The 18,811-nt window shown below is 51.1% G+C and overlaps 6 protein-coding genes across 6 annotated transcripts; 2 read left to right on the forward strand and 4 right to left on the reverse strand.

The window, feature by feature from the left end:
* Positions 1-476: 476 nt before the first annotated feature.
* Positions 477-2,090, reverse strand: G6M90_00g008140 (uncharacterized protein; the record flags this gene model as incomplete). Its single annotated transcript, XM_014694207.1, has 2 exons — positions 477-1,640; positions 1,740-2,090. 2 exons carry the CDS (start codon positions 2,088-2,090, stop codon positions 477-479), a joined length of 1,515 nt encoding a protein of 504 aa, XP_014549693.1.
* Positions 2,091-3,520: 1,430 nt separating this feature from the next.
* SF3B2 (Splicing factor 3B subunit 2) lies at positions 3,521-5,392 on the forward strand (the record flags this gene model as incomplete). The annotated part of the gene is made up of 2 exons (XM_066129644.1): positions 3,521-3,598; positions 3,671-5,392. The coding sequence occupies 2 exons, from the start codon at positions 3,521-3,523 to the stop codon at positions 5,390-5,392; spliced, it is 1,800 nt and encodes a 599-aa protein (XP_065985795.1).
* Positions 5,393-6,289: 897 nt separating this feature from the next.
* Positions 6,290-8,332, reverse strand: G6M90_00g008160 (uncharacterized protein; the record flags this gene model as incomplete). The annotated part of the gene is made up of 1 exon (XM_014694205.1): positions 6,290-8,332. The coding sequence occupies one exon, from the start codon at positions 8,330-8,332 to the stop codon at positions 6,290-6,292; it is 2,043 nt and encodes a 680-aa protein (XP_014549691.1).
* A 1,508-nt stretch (positions 8,333-9,840) lies between these two features.
* On the forward strand, positions 9,841-12,066 carry G6M90_00g008170 (uncharacterized protein; the record flags this gene model as incomplete). Its single annotated transcript, XM_014694204.1, has 1 exon — positions 9,841-12,066. The coding sequence occupies one exon, from the start codon at positions 9,841-9,843 to the stop codon at positions 12,064-12,066; it is 2,226 nt and encodes a 741-aa protein (XP_014549690.1).
* A 695-nt stretch (positions 12,067-12,761) lies between these two features.
* Positions 12,762-14,640, reverse strand: G6M90_00g008180 (uncharacterized protein; the record flags this gene model as incomplete). The annotated part of the gene is made up of 3 exons (XM_014694203.1): positions 12,762-13,833; positions 13,895-14,389; positions 14,609-14,640. 3 exons carry the CDS (start codon positions 14,638-14,640, stop codon positions 12,762-12,764), a joined length of 1,599 nt encoding a protein of 532 aa, XP_014549689.1.
* Positions 14,641-15,170: 530 nt separating this feature from the next.
* On the reverse strand, positions 15,171-17,645 carry clr3 (Histone deacetylase clr3; the record flags this gene model as incomplete). The annotated part of the gene is made up of 5 exons (XM_014694202.1): positions 15,171-15,523; positions 15,576-15,747; positions 15,806-15,898; positions 15,953-16,016; positions 16,093-17,645. 5 exons carry the CDS (start codon positions 17,643-17,645, stop codon positions 15,171-15,173), a joined length of 2,235 nt encoding a protein of 744 aa, XP_014549688.1.
* Positions 17,646-18,811: the final 1,166 nt, after the last annotated feature.

Consider the following 18,811-nt stretch of genomic DNA (forward strand, 5'->3'; position numbering starts at 1 on the left):
GTAGCCGGTACCCTGCCCATTTGCTATAAAATGAAGAGAAATAAATATCAAGACGTGCTACACATGCGTTTGTGGCCATGCAATCCATGCCAAACGGGTTACGCGCGAGTAGAACAACCAAAATGAGTCTCACGCGGCAAAATGGGAGCGAGCAAGTTTCGATCCTATACAAAATTTCCAACGCCAAAAGTCGCAGCATACTTTCTGATGCGTAAAGATCCGTTTTTCGTCATACTTGAATAGCGCATACGCGTGACCGAAATCACCAGGTCCTAACTTCATCCAGCAAGAAGCCAAATATAGACCAAAGATGATTCCAAATGTGAGAATAGAATAAAATTTTAATTTTCGCTTGTTGGAATATGACTAGGGTGAGGGCTTTGGTGACCCTCCCCAATTTTGCGAAGCCATATTCATCTATGCACATTGTGCTCATAGGCAAGGCCCTGCCTAGCCTCTTCTGACGGAGAAAAGCATTACTCGATAGACCTTTTTGAGCTGTTTCCTCCGGAGAAGGAACTCAGATAGCCACGGTCATATGGCTGGGTTGTCACGCCATTCATCCCACTTGCTGGCCTGCTAGGCCGCTCTTCCAATGGGAGCAACGGGGAAGCGATCCGGGACTCAGTCATGAGGCGTGCTTTTCGGTCAGCCCTGTTACTCTCGCTGGTTCGATCGTAGAGATACAATCCCACAAAAGTCAAGGCAATACCCACTGCCTGGATTGGTGTTGTTGGACTTCGAAACCACAAAATGGCCATGACAATGACGAAGACCCGCTTAATCAAACTGGCCACAGAGTATGTGACGGGTGAAACCATGGAAAGCAATATAAAAGCCAGAATGTTCTGGGCAAAATGGAAGACGCCGTTGAAGATGAATTCAAGGGTCAGACGACCATGATCCATGGCATCTTTCTTGTTACTCAAGTCAAGTGAGCCGTCATGCAGGAAGTCCTTCAGTAAAGTAATGCCCTCGCTCCAGAACCAAATTGGCATCGTCACAACAAATGCCATGCCAGATGAATAGCATAGCAAGTTCAGCTTGTCCAACTTTTTGGATTGAACTCCAGGGCCTTCTGCCTCGGCCTTGGCAGCCTCGTTGAAAATCTTCTTGGAGACGATGTTTTGCGTAACGAAAATGAGGGTCGCTAAAAGCGCTTGAACAACGCCAAGCATTTGCCCTCCGTAGCTATGCTTTCCGGAACAGGCAAGCATGACCCCAGCCGTCAGGGGAATCAAGGACCAATACGTTGCCTGGGGGTATCGAATGTCGTAAAAGATTCTATACGCCAGCACGGTGAACAAGGGAGACAGGCCTTTGATGGTGTGAACGAGGGAGACGGGAATTTTGGCGGTTGCGGTTGAACTCAAAAGGTGACCAGCAATCTGGAACGCTGCGAGCGGCAGTGTGGCCATGAGTACGTCTCGAGAGGGCTGGCGGATGGGTTGTCGAAGAGCGGAGACCTTCTCGCGAAGGATTGGGAATAAGGTGGCGAGCCATGCGAGTAAGATGCAGAGGGAAGACACAAAGGCAAACTGGACCAGTGTCAAGGTCGCGGGTTTGTCGAAGGCATTGAGGATGGATTTCGACGAGGTGTTGGTTAAGGCGGACGATGTATACCACATGAGACAAAGAATCTGTCACAAATGAGGCCCAGGTTAGCAACTGTACGAAGAAGCTGTACACAAGATGCAGGCTCTCCATTGCAAAAAGATGATTGAGGTGGTGCAACGTACGACGAGCCTTGGAGACACGGGAGCCCGAAGAGCATCGGCAATCTCATGGGCATTCTGGCTCACGCTTCCTTTTCTGGTACGAATAGTTCGAAAGGCGTCGCTCAAACTCTTTTGACGGCCGTGTCCTCGTTTTGAATCCTCGGACCAGGGCGAGAGATTCTGACCGTGGCCATTGACAGCTGCTTGTGTGTGACCATTCTCCTTCCGTGCGGCGGGGGTTGATCGACGATCTGAATGTGAAATGGCGCCATTAGGGAGGCCATAGCCAGAGGCAGGCTTCAGAGGGCTGGGAGAGCGAGATATGCCGTTGGGGAAACGAGGCGCATCTACATGGTCCGGGAACTTTTCCATGCTAGTAGATAGCTAGCTGCGAACCGTGGGCTCCAAACGAAAAGGACCCAGGTGCAGGCCCCGAGATGCAGAATTTCCTCAGTGCCGTATCGCGAGTCCGAATATCGGGTCGGTCGCAGATTGGGTCGTGTTCAAGTCGGACCGGGGGATGAGATGCGGCAATGGGACAAGACTGGATGCGATCATGCGAGGCGGATCGGAACTCTTGGCATGGAGATGTCGACGTAAGTTATTAAAGGTCCAACTGGATGTCTCCGACAGGCAAAGGAGACGGGGCACGCGTATTGCGGCTTCAGAATACCAACAGCCGACGGGTTAAAGGAATGACAGAAAGACCATGGACGGACACGAGGATGCCGGTAACAAATTATTGTAACAAGTCCATGGCGTGGGGGTTTTACGGGATTGACAGAAGCCAAAAGCGGCGACAGTGCGACGGAGAGCAAAGAGAGAAGGAGAAGGGGACAAAAACGAAAAGAGAGGCCAACAATTGGTTGGTTGATTGCGCCGGTGCCATCTGTCGACCATTGAGACATCAAACTAAAGCAGCCCTGAGGCTAGTGCTTGGGTACGGGGTACTTGGTGCGAGCATGACTGCACGTGGGTAGTAGACTAGTAGTACTAGTATTCTGTGGTAGACAAGATAACATTGAATGGCTGGGGGCGGCTGGCAGAGCTGTCAACGACGGTGTCTGGTGGCACAGGGACGGATTGGCACTGGCGAATGCAGAAGACAGACTAGGCGCTTAGCACCTCCAGCAGTGAGCACCGTGCTAAAATTTAAACAATAGGAGGGACTGTAGCAGCGACCTGAGAGACGTCCGGTCGGTATATTAGCCTTCAGTAGGTTGACTCAATGCTCGACATGAGCTGTCTGCGGCTCCCTGTGTGCCTAGTTTCAGCACGGCTCCAGTGGCGTGCTGCCACTTGGGGCGCCAATAAGTATCCGGCAATCTGCCGAGTCGATGCGTCTGCACGATAAGATTTATCTAGCTCTTCTTATGAATCATTCAACCTGACTCCCTTCTGCAGAGCGTGGCGTATATATACGTTCATCTCTCTGGCTGCACGACAACTAGTCGTCGCATTCACATACCTCTCCTGGGACTAGGCGCGCATCTGACTTTTTTTTTTCTTGTCTTTTCGCGCTTCAATTTTGACCGACAACCCTACGCTCCACGACGTCCACAACCTCTTCAACCCCCAGTCACCATATCTCGAGTCGATTCCCAAGCTCCGTTACGCTTTCGGCTGACCTCGTCCTGACTTGACTGGTCGCTGTCCCTTTGCGGAATGGGAAGGGACCCGAAGCAGTACGTTATCGCTGTCACGGGTCTCTACGCCGTCTTTCAACTTCTGACCCGAACATCGAGTTCCTCCACCTTTTCTAACCAGCAAGGCGGCCTGTCGTCGCAAATTTCCACTTCATCATGGCGGCCGCAAAAATGACCAAGAACCAAATGCGGAGGGCCAAGAAGAAGGAGCAGAAGAAGGCTCAGAAACCCGAGGTGCGACAACACCGGCTGAAGCTGGTTGCTAATACAGGCCATGTCTCGAGAGTGAAACTGACATTTGCACAGTCTACAAGAGACTCCCCCCAAGAAAAAGTCGAAGAGAAACATCAAGCCAAAGATGTAGCCGACGGCGCCAACCATGTCGATTCCAACACGAATGAAATTAACAGCCATACCGCCGAACCTCCCGTCACCATAGATGCACCCGTCCTTGACGATTCTCTCGACGAGGATCCCGCTTTTGCCGTGTACAAAGATATATTTACCAAGTTTGGCGCCTCATTGGGCGAAGATGAGGTGGCCAAGGAGGCGAATGCGGGCAACCAAGGCACGGTTTTTCTTGGTGATGATGACGGCATTCCTGACGAAGAAGAAGAAGATGAGAAGCCCAAGCTATCAAAGAAGAAACGAAAGGAACTCAACAAGCTTTCAGTTGCTGAACTGAAGGCACTGGTTTCCATCCCAGAAGTTGTCGAGTGGCATGACGTGTCTTCGTCTGACCCTCGAGTCTTGGTTCAGATCAAGGCTCAGCGAAATGTGGTACCAGTCCCAACGCACTGGTCGCTCAAACGAGAATATCTATCATCCAAGAGGGGCATTGAAAAGCCACCCTTTCGACTACCTCAATTCATCTCTGACACCGGAATTACTGAGATGCGAGATGCCGTGCTCGAGAAACAAGCCGAGCAGACCTTGAAGCAGAAGCAGAGGGAACGAGTCGCGCCGAAAATGGGCAGGCTAGATATCGATTACCAAAAGCTCTACGATGCTTTCTTCCGCTTCCAAACAAAACCGGAGCTTACGCGGTTCGGCGAAGTATATTATGAGGGCAAGGAGGCAGAAGTCGACTACCAACACTTTCGACCTGGTGACTTAACTGATGCTACCAAGGAAGCCCTGGGGATGCCGGCCGGGGCTCCCCCCCCTTGGTTGATCAACCAGCAACGCTTTGGGCCTCCCCCATCGTATCCGACGCTCAAGATTCCAGGCCTGAACGCCCCTCCACCTCCTGGCGGCTCATGGGGCTTCCACCCTGGCGGATGGGGTAAGCCCCCCGTCGATGAGACTAACCGACCATTGTATGGCGGTGACGTATTCGGCCTCGCCCAAAACGGAGCTCAACCACAAGCAACACAAGCTCAATTACAGACAGGCGAAGCCGTCGAACGGGCTCTTTGGGGTGAGCTGCAACCGCGGGAAGAGGAGTCGGAAGAGGAGGAATCCGAAGAAGAGTCCGAGCAGGAGGAGGATGCTGATGCTGGAGGTCTGGAGACTCCTAGTGGCTTGGAGACCCCCAGCGGTTATTCTACCAACTTGAATGAATACGGCTCTGGCGTGGAGACCTCCGTGGCAGGCGAAATGGACCTACGAAAAGAGCGCCGAGGCTACGATACCGAGGAATCATCTGCTCCTAGATCGGCATATACAGTCCTGCCAGAACGGCAGGTGCGAGCAGAAGGCTTCTTTGGCAGTGACCGCGCCTATGACGTCAAGGCCGGCCAGCGAGCTGGAATGCCGGTCCTTGGCTCAGAAGATGACTCTCGCAAGCGCAAGAAACCCGGCGATGTCGACGTTGCCCTCGACGTTGATTCTTTAGATCAGCATGACGGCATCAATAGGGATGCACTTAGGCAACAGTTTGAAGAGACCCGTAGACAGGAAGGGATCGGAGCGAAGTGGGCTCATGATGATGACCTCACTGACCTTATTGCCGAAGAGAGCCGCAAACGACAACGCACAGAAAAGGAGCGCCAGGACAAGAAGAAGGAGAGCCGGTATAGGTTTTAATGAAGCCACCACTATGCCAAGCGTGACTGAAGTGCTTCAACAATTATTTTTCATGAATGGAAAACTGAATGGGGGGGCATTTGAAGCCCCACGACATTGTAAGACACTGTGTATCCAAGGGAATAAAAGCCGTCAACTTTGTATTGGTAGTGGGTGGTGGGAATGGTAAGTTGAGGACCTGGTTTTTTTTTAATTTACATATGTGGCGTTGCAGAGGTTCTTGGGCGTACTCTTTCAAGTTGTATAAGGGTCTTGCTGGGTTCATAGGGAGTGAACGTCGATTCTAATGTGGCCAACGTATATATATTGATATATATTGAGAAAACCACCTCTGTCCCTTGCCAAATCTCCCTCGCCCAGGCACTCTAGTACACTCGAACGTGGCCATATTCCAATACCAACTTCCGCGAATAGACCTGCAAAGGATTACTTGGCCTCATGTGCCTTACGTGGGCAACCACGGTGCTCTGACAGCGCGCCTTGAAGGGAGAAAGGAAAAGGGCGCGAAATTTGGATAGGTATGAATTTATTTTCTTCATAATGATTGCTATCAATATGGAGGGTATCAGTACCTCCATAAGAAGCTACAGATATCATCACTCTGATATATACACAACATTTCATAATCTTGACTTCTTTTTGAAATCTGAGCGACATACCCCAGTCCTCTCAATTCTAAGACGAGGTTTGGTCCCGGCAAAGACTGTGGTGGCTATTGACGAATAAGGTCTGAACCTCTAGTCCGAACCTCTGCCTCTGCTGCAAACATTGCAGAGCCACCCTGGTTTCGTTACTGACATAGCTGCATCGCCCTTGATACAATCAACATGGTATAATCGTTTCAAACATGCCTAGAGAAGACAGTGTCAGCTCATCGTCCATACATAAAAGACAAAATCAAACGCCAGGAGACCTTACGGTATTAGAGCATAGTAGGAGCCGCGGGCCAATAACGGGAAGCTGGCAAATAGTGCAACCATTGGCGCTTTTGCGAATTTGAGAGACTTTGGGAGATTGCTTGGTGCTGGCCATGCCTTTTGCCCGGTCATCGGCAGCCAACATCTCACCATGCGGACTTTGACCTTTTGCAGATTTTGCTCTCGCCTCATTGATATACCTGAACGCTTGTTGCATATCTTCATCATCTAGAACATCTCGTGCCAATAAGACACTTGAGTGCTTTCCAAATTCGAGCATTCGGTGCTGCGCCCTAGCAAGCCAACCCGCTTTCTCTTCGACAAAGTTCAGCCAAGCTCGGGGAAAGTACGCTGCTGAAGTGATATTTTGCCGCAAAATATAGCCGTCCCACTCCCATATATATTCCTTCTCTGCCGCAGTCACATCAGAAAAGTCCGCTATGCTTTCGCGATGCTTCTGTATTAACCATGTGATATCGGGAGTGTTCTGTGGCACATCTTGCCCGGGCTTCAGCTTTGCTTTGCTTATGGGATGAAACAGAGGTTGTGGGATGTTGGGAACCAGAACCTTGCTCGCGCTCGCCGCCTTGACAGGCCGGCGTAACGGTGGCTTCGAGAACTTTGAGACAGGGGATCCAGACTGAATTCGGCCAAGGAAATTTTTCGTTGGGGACTTAAACACTTCGTCGCCGTCAGGTCCGAGCCGCGACATAGCCCAATTCTGATCCCCAGATATGAGGGCTTGTATGCTGAAGGGGTTTGCGGCTCTCGCAAGTTGAAGAGCTTTTCGAGGAGAAAGCGTCGACTCTCGAAGGGCGGCTACTCGAAATAGCGGACCCTGGCTTGTAGTTTCGAGCACATATTTGTACGTTGGATGAGATGTTTGCAGGTGCAGCTGAAGTTCGTCCATGGAGTCATGACACGCACCGCAAGTTATACAACAATAGAATTCCAAGGATATTGGCTGATCACTTGGTAGTATGTATTGCACCCGGCCCTCCCCATTAATTTCTGTGTTAGAATTCCGCCCACGGTGCTTTCTCTCTCTTCCAAGTGCTTGATCACTCAGTACTTTTAGGTTGTATATCTTGTTCTTTTCTCGAGCTCTCAATGAACGAGATGGTGTCTGATCACCAGCAAGCTCATCATCTTGGTCTTGCGGTGATGCACTATCAGTATGACCATTAACACCATTTAGCCCGTACTCGCCAGGATGGCTCATTGCATTATCACTGAACATGTCCACGTCGGGATGAATTGCCGTAATACAGGGCAGGGACCCTTTCTCAAGCCGTCTCAGGGCCTTAAATCCAGCCGTCCATCGAAGATCAACATCCATGACATAGTTCGTTTGGTAACTGGACTGGTCCGAGGGGTATCTTGCCGAAAGGCTCAAGGGGTTCCTCATCCTCCCAAAGACGCTGTCGAATCTGCTAGACAAGATCCAGTGCCGAGTTGTCCCCCATGGCGGGTACAGGGATTGTGTTGGTATACCGAAGTCTTGTTCGTCTAGGGGTGGCCAATGAGCTGCATTGGCAGCCTCCAGCTCTATGAGCAGCTGGTATGAATCCGACAGATCAAAGGTGCCATCATCGGGTCGATTAATTAGAATGCTCTCTCTCGGAACAAAGAACGGTGCTGGCAGGTCAACGCGAGCAATGCGATAGGGCCCGTTTGGATTCTTGAATGTGATCAGGTCACATAGTTGACTCTGGCAATGCAGGATCTGTGGCGGACCCGAGCTCATGTCAAACATGGAGACTTTGCATCTCGCCTTGGTGGTGAGAATATCATGAGGGACAGGCGTCCCTTGATATTTCTTGACCTTTTTTGAGTCCTTGTGGAGAATCTTGAGGACCTCAATGCGTAGCGTTGAACCGGACTCAGACAAGCGCGGAGATGCGACGAGATGATCAAGGTCGAGTGAGTCGGGGGATGAGATGCGACGGCGCTTTGCTGGCGGCCCGTCGTCACTTTCGCCATGGGGCAACTTATGCATGGGCGAAGATATTATGTTTCCCATGACTGATGACTCTTGAAGCGCCCTAACACCCTTGAGCCAGGTACGATGAAGAAAGGGGGCTGTCCGCTGGCAAGGGCTATGCGCCGTCATGTTTGAAGCCCATTCATAGAACGGCAGGGTTGGAGGGAGACGCCAGCAAGTAAACCGTGGGGATAACGTATGCCAAGTTGCCTCAAGAGCATGAAGATGGATGATGCATTGTTTCTGCGGGTTGGTAGGAAGTTACTGTTGGTCAAGTGCGTTGCCTGAAGATGTTGACAATCTGAGCGTCAAACACGGGGATGCTGCTGCCAAAGGCAGAGGGGCCGCTGACAAAGGCGCGGTCTGGGGTTCAAGTGAGGAGCAGGTGACGGGCAAAACGATGCTGCGCCTAATTTTGAGCCGTGTAAACGAAGCCGCTGGCAACGAGATGATATCGTGTCTGGCGATGTGAGAAGTGAGGCTCAGTCGGACGTGATGGCGCATGATTGAGCAGTGAGACGCGTGAGGTGCAGGGGAACCTGCTTCCATGACGGCTCCAGGAAGGGTTTAGTGCGGGCAAACGTGAATGGGCATGCATGTGGTGGACCTCTCCACACGGTGATTGTGGTACCTTAATAAGATGCCTAGGCACTTGATGGTTAATTGGTACTCCGCTTGTTGTGCTCCATGCCCGTAAAGACAGGTACTCAATAACTCTGCGCTCCGCATTCTAGTACCTGGGTACTCGGCACATTCTGCCAATATGTACATCCAGCCATCTGTTCCTGCCCTCGATGTTCTTGAATCTTGATGCTGCTGTCGACGCAGGGAGTCTCACGTACATTACTTTGTAGGACAATACTCCAACATCCTGGATGATTCTGGCATTTCGCATCAAGCACTGAATTCATCACATGTGAATGGGCTATTTCCCTCGTTACGCTAGAGGCAGACAATCCCTGGGCTTCAAGCAAAATATCCTGCACGTGCACAGAGTATTATTATCATGACTAGTAGTCACTCAGTGTCAGTGTCGGGCTGGGGTGCTTACATAACAACCCCACTTGTCGAATACGCCTCGGTTGTCGCATGCGCTGGCCGGCTAGTCTCACCCCTGCACGCAGCACAGCCCGCATGCTGAATGCAAGGCTGCCAGAACTTGCGCACTCTGGAACTGAACTTCTTACCCCACCAAACCTCGAGGCCTGCATGCACATGTTGCCGTCACTTACTCCTTCGACGCCAACTTTTTTACGCTGCAGTAGCAGTTCCGTGTGATGGTAACATCGAGAGCCTGCCTTCTCGCCACCAAGATGCTCAAAATTCCGCATCAATGTCCTTTGCAAAATCTGGCCCATACTTCTGAAGTTTGACCGCCGCACACAGATACCCCGACTAGCTGTGTGGAAGATTTCATATCGATTAGAATATTCATTGCCAAACGGTCCGGGTATTCGCATTGTCCAACTGATATCCTCTTTGAGAAGGACCGCCCTCGATACAATATATCGTCGTCACTGGGGCTCAAGTCCACAAGTCGAGCGAAAATGGCCTTGACTCGCAGTTCACGGTCTACGCGCGACCCAGCTGTTAACCGGCGCAATGGCAATCGCTCGTCACGAATCGCTGCTTCCCGTACGCAGATGCGCCCGAAACCCAACTATGCAGAAGCTTCAACTGAGTCTGATGACGCATCCGACGCGCAATCCACCATCGTCTCCGAACCTGCCGAATCGGGTCCAGAAAGTGACCTCGAATCAAGCATGAGCCATCTGGCGAAAGAGCGACCATTACGATTGGCCGGTCGAAGCGAAAGAAATAAACGGCTCAAATCAGTTTCCAGCAATGAGGTAGTCAAAAAACAACCCCAAGCGACATCTAGTGCTAGCCCTATCAAGTCGAGAACTCGGGGGGAACGAAGTCGCCCATCGCCGCCATCGAGTGCCAAGAGGCGCAAATTATTGGCACAGGACGTCGCAACTAACAGCCATGTCCCAGCTCCGTTTATTCCGGACTGGCGAGACCCCCGAATTCCATTTGCATGTTGGGCGGATATTTTTCTTTATGCAGCCAGAGAAGGATCTACCGAAGTACTTTCAAATAGTTGGCTAATACAGGCCGCTACCACGTGCAAACTATTCACAGAACCTGCCCTGACTGCCATTTATCGTTGCCCAATAATCAAAAATACCGCCAAGGCAAAGCGACTAACGCTCCTTCTTGATCGTCCCTCTTCAGAGACGCTGTATAACTATAGGGTCAAGGTCGAGGCCCTGCATATCAACGTTCAGGTTGTTCCACAATCGCTTCTATTCCAACTGATCAGCCCACTCACCCGCCTTAAAGAGCTGATTATTTATACCCCTATGGATCAACCCCCCTACCGAGAGTTGGACCAGTCACTACGTTGGCACTACCCAGAAGATATTTTCCGGGCCCTGGACGCCGCTCCCACTGAGTCCCTTCTGGCTAGCGACAAGCCATTTCCGATTGCCCTAAAGAGCTGGGAGTGGAGCGGTAGATTTCTTGGAGGACACGTTCCGACGATCGAGGCTATATCGTGTCTCCATAAGACAGTGCCCTTCTCACAGCTCACTAGACTGAGCTTGACCAACTTCCAAGTCCCCTCGCTAAAACACCTGCATATCAAGCCCGGCTCTGAAGAAAAAGAACTACAGACTTACCACGAGGATGGCGCTATGATACAGGCTGTGGCACAAGCCATTGCACCACTGCCTTCGCTGAAACATCTTGTCTTTGAATCCTCGACTGTACTGAATGATCGCTTGCTCCCTCTTTTACCAAGGAATCTTGTCCATTTTGAATTGATAAATTGCTGGGAGGTCAGGTCTGAAGATCTGTCCTTGTTCCTGTGCACCCATGGCAGCGAGCTTAGAGCTCTAACTCTAATGCACAACCAGTCGCTTGATTTGGGGTTCCTCACGGACTTGGCTGATACGTGTCCCAAGTTGAGAGAGTTACACATGAACCTGTCATATTATCGACATCATCACTGTGTAAACGATGCCGATCCCATGTATGATCAAGTCTTGCTGCCATCTCAGATTCCGAAGTGGCCTTCCAGTCTCAGGGTGCTCAATATTGAACATATTCGAGATTGGTCGGTGGACACTGCGGAGATGTTCTTTCAATCGATTATCAACAGCGCACCCTTGCTACCAGATTTGCGATTCCTAGCAATTAAAACCATGCTTGACATTCCTTGGCAGGCACGCGCGACCATGCGCCGAGAGTGGCGCAACAAGATGGAACGGGTTTTCCTCCGACCTGTTGTGCCACCGAACTTTCACCCAACTCTACGCCATCCAGATGAGGATGAGGCTCCGCTGGCTGTGAAAAAGATGCGTTTACCGGAGTCTACATCGCCCTCTCGCCGCAGCAGCAGGATTGCCTCCAACAGTCAAGTCTCCGAAGCTCAAAGTCGGTCCGGCAAATCTACGCGCCATCGGCATGGAAACGTTTCCTACAAAGAACCCGACACTGATGATGAGGAGTTCAATTCCTCGGAGGGAGATGACGACGAAAAAGATAGCATTGACAGCAACAAAAGCACCAATGTTTTGTCGCTTGATCAGGATAGGCCTAGCGAGGAATTTTTGCATAGAAAGTGCACAACCGTCAATATCCTGTTCGACAATCAAAAGATACGGGAGTTACAATACAGCATGGAGGACTTTGGGTCTGAAGAATCGGACTCGGAAGAGGAGTGGGATGGCGATTATGAAGATGATGAACATGTCGTGGTCTTCTAGACATGCGTTGCAAACTCCATGACCTGCTCTCACTCATTCGCTATATAACCCCGTGCTCTTGTTCAATTATTGCACAATAATATGATATTCTGACTTTGAGTTTAAGTCAATGAACTTGAGTTGGCCGAATCAGCATCGCATCTATTCTAGTCATGTGAGCTGACACTAGAGTGGTGTGAAAATGGACAGCAAATGAGGGAAGCCTAATGGACGGATTACAAAAAATGACGAGAATTTATACTCAAAGAATTGAATCAGAATCAAACTTGCAAAATCCCCACAATTATGCTATTTAGTTTGTTTAACGGTATTTGGTACCCTCATGGCCGGCAGCGCTGCTACGTAGAGGCTGGTGATAAAACCCACCAGTTTCCGCGCCCAGCAAAACTAGCATAGTCCAAGGCGCAGAGAACGTGAACGCCACTCAACTCCATTATGTGAAAGGCGGGTGTCTCTACCACCAAAGTAATCTACAAGATGTATATTCCTTACCAAGACCCGGAACGCCAAGTGCTACCCTTGTACCCAGTATTACTCCTGACATGCCCCTAGCCCCTCGTGCGAAAAAAAAAAGAAAAAAAAAGAAAAAAAAAGGGCGCTGCAAAAAAATACCAAAGATTTAAAAACGACATGTATACAGATTTTGTGTCGAGGAAACAAAAAGAGTCCAAGTGTGATTTGGACACTTTCGGCAATCAGAAGGCAGCACCACCCATGCCTTCTCCAGCAAGATTCTTCATGCTCTTCTCGCTCAGATCACTTCTCAGCTCCCAGGCCCGAGACTCCCGTTCGAGCCTGTCCCACATGTAAAGTGACTTCCGAAGGCGTTCCTGTTTGGCGCGAAGTTCCTCACGCATCTTCTCTTCCTCATCACGAAGCTTTCTGTAGTGGGGCTCAAGCTCACGAGTTACACCCAGTATAAATGGCGTCATTGATGAATCGAGTTTCCCGCCGGGAATGAGCGGAGGCATAGTTGCCAGTAAGCTCTGCGCAAGGGACTGCCGCGGACCGTTGCCATGTTGGGACGCTGGTCCTGTAGGGGGGTTGAATGGTCTGCCTTGAGTGGGTGTAGATGAGCCTGCAGAGGGTGCTCCTCTCGGTCCAGTAGGGATGCTAGTAGATCCGCCTGGTGTGGTTGGTGAAGGGGACAGGCCAGACATCTGTCGAGAAGGGGTTTGGCTCCAGCCACCTCGTCCAGCTCGAGAAGGATACCCCCGTTGCGCTACGTATCCTCGCGGCCCGGAGGGAGGGTTGGTTGGGCTGGGAGCATCCGAGCGATGCGGCCCTGCTCCGGGGGTTTGCGGGTGTCTAGAGCTTGACGGCAATGGAGAAGACACAGAAGTAGACAAGGTCCGGCCTGCGGAAGGCCCTGTCGGCGGTGCCCGTAATGCAGCAGGACCACGCGGTGGTGACCTAGACGCAGATGGGGGCTCACATGGGCCTGATCGAGGAGTGTCCCTGACTGAGCCTGAGCCTGAGCCAACGGTACGATGGGGGGATTGCTCCCGGGACTGTAATGGCGATCGTGCCCTGGTAGAGCCAGGGTGCGGAGATGCCCTTTCCGAAGGAGGCTGGGATGTAATCGCTGATGAGATGCCCGATTCACGAACAGGTGAAGCCCGTCGATAGGTCTGATATCTCTCGCCGACGCGGCTTTGTGAACGCGACCTCGGTCGATATGATCCTCCTCTGGGGCCCGAGGGTGCCATTTTCACCGGCGGGCTTCTTTCACGCCTGTCCCGGACGAAAGGCGAGCGTGATCTCCTTCTGTAGTGATTCATCAGTTTTGAATTCCCAGCAAGTTTAAAATATACCTTAGTACACCAACCTTTCATCGCGCCTGTCAAAATCACGCTCCCTATCACGCATGCGATCTCTATCCCAATCTCGGTCCCTATCACGAACGTGATCTCTGTCCCTGTCCCAATCGCGACGCGGAGATCGAGGACGATCGTATCTGTTGTCTCGAATAGGGGACCCTCTTCTAGAGGGACTGCGCCGTGGTGGAGGGGATCGTCTTATGGGAGAACGCGTGCGTTCTCTCCGCCGAGGGGGGCTGTCGCGATCACGAGATCGATCGCGTCGAAATCGATCGCCACTTCTCGAGCGCCGCCGGGGTTGGTATCGCCCAGGCACATAGCTGTCGGACCCGGGCATCATGGGACTTCTCGGACGAGGACTCCTTGGGCGTGGGCTTCGTGGTCTATCTCTGATAGGACTCCTAGGTCGTCGAGGGGATCGATCTCCTCCTGGCCCACCACCTCTGGGGGTTGGTCTCCAAGATTCACCAGCACCATATCGGACGACCTCGCCATCATCATATCTGCATGGGCTAGTCAGCAATGGTCCAGATTATTTCATCAACGAGACACGCCAGTGAATATCTAGAAAAACTGGGTATGAAACAGCTTCTTTCTTTTGTAGGGCGAATGCGTTAAGATTTCTCGCAGCCTAGGGGTACGTGATGAAGTTGGACCAACAACTTGGGCATCTATGAAGTAAAGTTGACATGGAAGAGTGGGAATAATCAATAAATTCTTACCTGCGACCTCGCGAATCCCGGTCACGATCCATATTGAAGGAAAACTGCCACACTTCTGCGCGGGCAGGCTTTGGTGGTCGATCAGAAACTGAAATTCGGAACGCTGAACCTAACAGCGTCGGTTGTTTGCGCGAACCGCAGGACTACTGATCCCTAGAGGCTGCAGTTGAAAAGTCCACCGGTGGGTCTCTTGGCCGATTCCGACGACAGTGGTGTTACACAGTGCAACACCATACGTCTGGTTACAGTCGCACAGTACATGTAATGTCCGTCGACGAATCGATGTATGCCAACTCATTGAAACTACCTAGATACGTAGTCCTGATTCATGGCATGGGATTGAAAAACATGAAAAAATTGAAAACGGAAAACATCAAAAATCTCCCTGCAGTAAAATTCCCTTTCCGCCGTACTCGAGACTGGGCAACCTCAACACCATATTCAGAATGATCCGAGCGTAGGCTACCTCCATCTATCATGGGTGGTTTCGCTCACGAAAACAGGCTCCCAAAGATTTTGTTAAAAAAAAAAAAGAACACAAATAATCAAGCAGATGGAACCTTCAGCCTGCTCTCACACCACCAATCCCATTTCCATCATCTTCATCCTCTTCCTCTGTGGTATCTCCTCGACTTGTGGCCGAGACTCGTGAGAGTATCCATCCTTGCACTTCATCTGCATGCTCCTGCATCATCTTATTGAGACCGAGTTTGGGACTGCGAACAACAGTACCGAATCTCCGCTTTTGTACCTTCTTGGTCAAGTCATGGTCGGACCAGCATGCGTGGTCGCCCGCAACATAGACCCTAGAATTCTCTTTGTACCATAGGGAGAGATCTGGGTCGATGTCGGATTTGACGGGCCGCAGGTTTCCCGTGACAAAGTTGACAACGCCAGATAACTTTGATTTACAGTCTACAAAGTTGTTAGAAATCTGACGATATGGTATAGTATAAAAAATTCTTACCTCTGTTGATTAAGAGTACCTTTACGCCTAAATATGCGTTACCTACGCCCATGAGGAATATTTCGTCAGCGTCGTACAATTGTAGGAAATTATCCCAAAGATAATTCATCAGTTGCTGGACTTGTTCTTGGAGGATTCGTTCTCGATAGCCCGGAATATAAGAGTCCGCATCCTGGTTCCGCGTTAGGAGTCTCTGATTCTTGTACTTTTCCGCTATCAACGCCGCATACCTCGTCATTCGTAATGTAAGCTGGGACATTAATATCCATGATGCCGAATTTCTGGCTGATAGCCCAATCAATATACCGAGTTACCCCATCCACCTATTAATGTCAATTTGCGAACGAGGTCGAATCATTCAGAAAGTCAAAACTTACTACCCAAGCATTATGTGGCTGCAGTGAGGAATCGATGGGATCTGGTTGCGCAAGTATTTGAGGGCTAAGTAAACAAAATGTCAGACAGTCCTGATCTCTACGACAACTGCTACTGCTTTTTTGGCAAAGGAGTTACTTACGGGTCGTGGATAATGACCAAAATTCTCCTTGAATTGTGAAGGTTCGGCGTAACAAGGACCTGATTCTCGAAGGATTTGTACAACTGGTCCCTCTGAACATAGAGAGGAACCATGTTATGCTTCTCTTGTAAAACCAGACGCTGTGCACTCCTTATTACGTCGTGCAAACGGTTGGCGTTCAGGGACTGAACGGCAGGAACGTCGACTATTCCTGGACGCATGCACTCCCAATATGGAGCCTGATAAGCCTGGACCTTGGCTAGTGTCCGCGCAGCCTCCCTGTTGAGTTTGGGTATCGTCATTTTCGGCGGCGGCTCTCCCATGAGGGTTCGTGCGACGGCCACTGCAGAGTTTGAAATTGCAGAAAGATTGTATCCGCCCTCAAGGCATACGGCCACTTTGCCGTCTGCCAGTGACATGAGCATATGTGTCATGTGTGCATAGCACGGGGGGGTGACAAAACATCCCCCCAACTCATCGCCATCTGCGGCATCAAACCCTGCAGAAATCACCACTAAATCTGGATTAAACTCTTTGGCAATAGGCATAATAATCTTTTGGAACGCAGCCATGTATTCACCGTCGCCCATGCCCTGGTCATGCCAGCCAATATTGATGTTTTTACCCAGTCCAGGACCAGCACCACAATTCTCGATTCCTCCGTCTGGCGTTTCCGGGCTTGGGGGTTTTCCGGGATAAAAGTGTCCATTTTGATAAACGTGGATGGAGATATAAAGAACATTTGGGTCCTCGTAGAATATGTTTTGTATGCCATTTCCATGATGAACATCCCAGTCAAGAACTAAAACTTTGCGGCAGACATCCGCGTAATCTTGCTGGCAGACACGAACGGCGACGGGCACATTATTGAAAAAGCAGAATCCCATGGGGGCATCGTACTCGGCATGGTGCCCCGGCGGTCTGATGACGGCAAATGCGTTCTTTACCTGACCAGAAACGACATTCTTGCATATATCAATGGCACCGCCGGCAGATAGAAGAGCGGCAGGGAAGGACATGCTTCCCACATACAGTGACTCGCGGCCCTGGTCATATCTCTTGGTCATTTCACGCAATTCCGCGGTGCTCAACTTGTCCAAGTGTTCGACCCAGGTCATGTGTTCCGAGGAGTGTGCCAAACAGATCTCTTGGCGAGTGGCGGGACGGGCAGGAATCCTCCACATGTACCGCGTAGGGCATTCCTTGATTATCTTGGGCAGCTCAGCTTCTGGCCCAGTGTATACCAAGCCGGCTCTTTTGAAAGCCTTGAAAATCTCGTGAATGCGCCGAGGGTCTTCGGGGTGGTGAGTGTTTGGGCTAAAATCCGCATTCATGTGCAGTTTCATGCGATCATCGTAGCAGCAACCAGTAGGGAGAAGTCCGCGCCGCCGAAGCTGTTCTAGGGCTAGATCTTGCAGGTCAGGATAGACCCCGTCATCGTAACTGGCCTCATCAGAGGCAGTGTCGTCGTCATCTTCTGGCCGAACGCTGTTGTCATGGCTGGTTCCGTTTGTCATGTCCGCATCCCCCATGGGATGGTCATCTACCTCCATTGTCGAGTGGTCGTCTAGAACAGAGTAAATGGCAATAGCAGAGCATCAGGCAGAAGCACAGCAGTGATAATACGCAGCCGCAGAACTGCGATGGCGCCAGTCTGCCAAGCTCAGCTTCCTAGACGACGTGGGATCGCCGCCCAACTGCAGGACCTGAGGTGTACATGAGTCAGCAGCAGGTTGATAGTGAGGCATGAGAGGGTATTCTGAGTGAGCAAGGCCAGTTGCTTCACAACTTGACCAGACTTGCGTGAGAGGCCGGCACTGCGGCGAGGCATAGACAGAACAGACGTTGTCGTTTCCTCCCACCTGCCCAAGAAGAATGAGGCACAAAGCAAGTTGCAGAGAATCATATCCGGGAGCGTGCCCTGGGGTGAAGCATGCGCATGGCCGTGCCATGGGTGTGGACAAGGTTCTCTTATCTTACCTATTTGGGTCGGAGGTTGGTCGTGTTTACTTGACGAGCCTTCCAACTGCGCCAGGATTCAGGATGGGGTTTGGATGCGGCCTGCTGCAGAGAAATGTCATGCAGCGCAGCGGCAGAGCATCAGGAGAGCGCAATACATGTATTTACGTGGCCTGGCAGAAAATAGACGGCGCGCGCTGGAGAGCTGTTGAAGCTGCTCGTGGGATGCAACTGGCCTGGCTCCGTTGGGGAGGTCACTCATGCGCACTTCGAAGTGTGGTGGTGTCTGGTGTCGTTTGACTCTGGTGGTGCACATGCGTGTGGTGTTTGTTTGGTGCATGCATGTGCAAGTGTACGTGTGGCCGCTCCATTCAATGTTCGAACATTGATTCGAATTTGAATGTTGACAACAAAAGCCAGCACTGCTCAGTCGGACCACTTTCAATGGCGCACAGGGCTCCATGTGCACTGTAGGCTCTGAACATTGAATGCTCCAGCAGGCCTGCCACTTGAGCTGTCAACTGGTCTCAAGTGCTGGACTCTGGCCCTTCAATGTCTGGTTCAATGAGCACCAGGCTTGACTGAGTCAATCTGGCCCAGCCTGTTCAAGGAGTCAGGCCGTGCCCCGTTCCCTGTGCCCCGTGCCCCATGCCACCACCAGCCCCAACCACCCACTAGCAAACCGCCAGACGTGTAGCAACTTGACTTTGAATACAAGACTGCGCAGCTCCCTGTGTTATCTCCATAGACACAGCTGTGA

Source organism: Metarhizium brunneum, chromosome 1 (genome assembly GCF_013426205.1).
Source record: "Metarhizium brunneum chromosome 1, complete sequence".
Taxonomy (NCBI): domain Eukaryota; kingdom Fungi; phylum Ascomycota; class Sordariomycetes; order Hypocreales; family Clavicipitaceae; genus Metarhizium; species Metarhizium brunneum.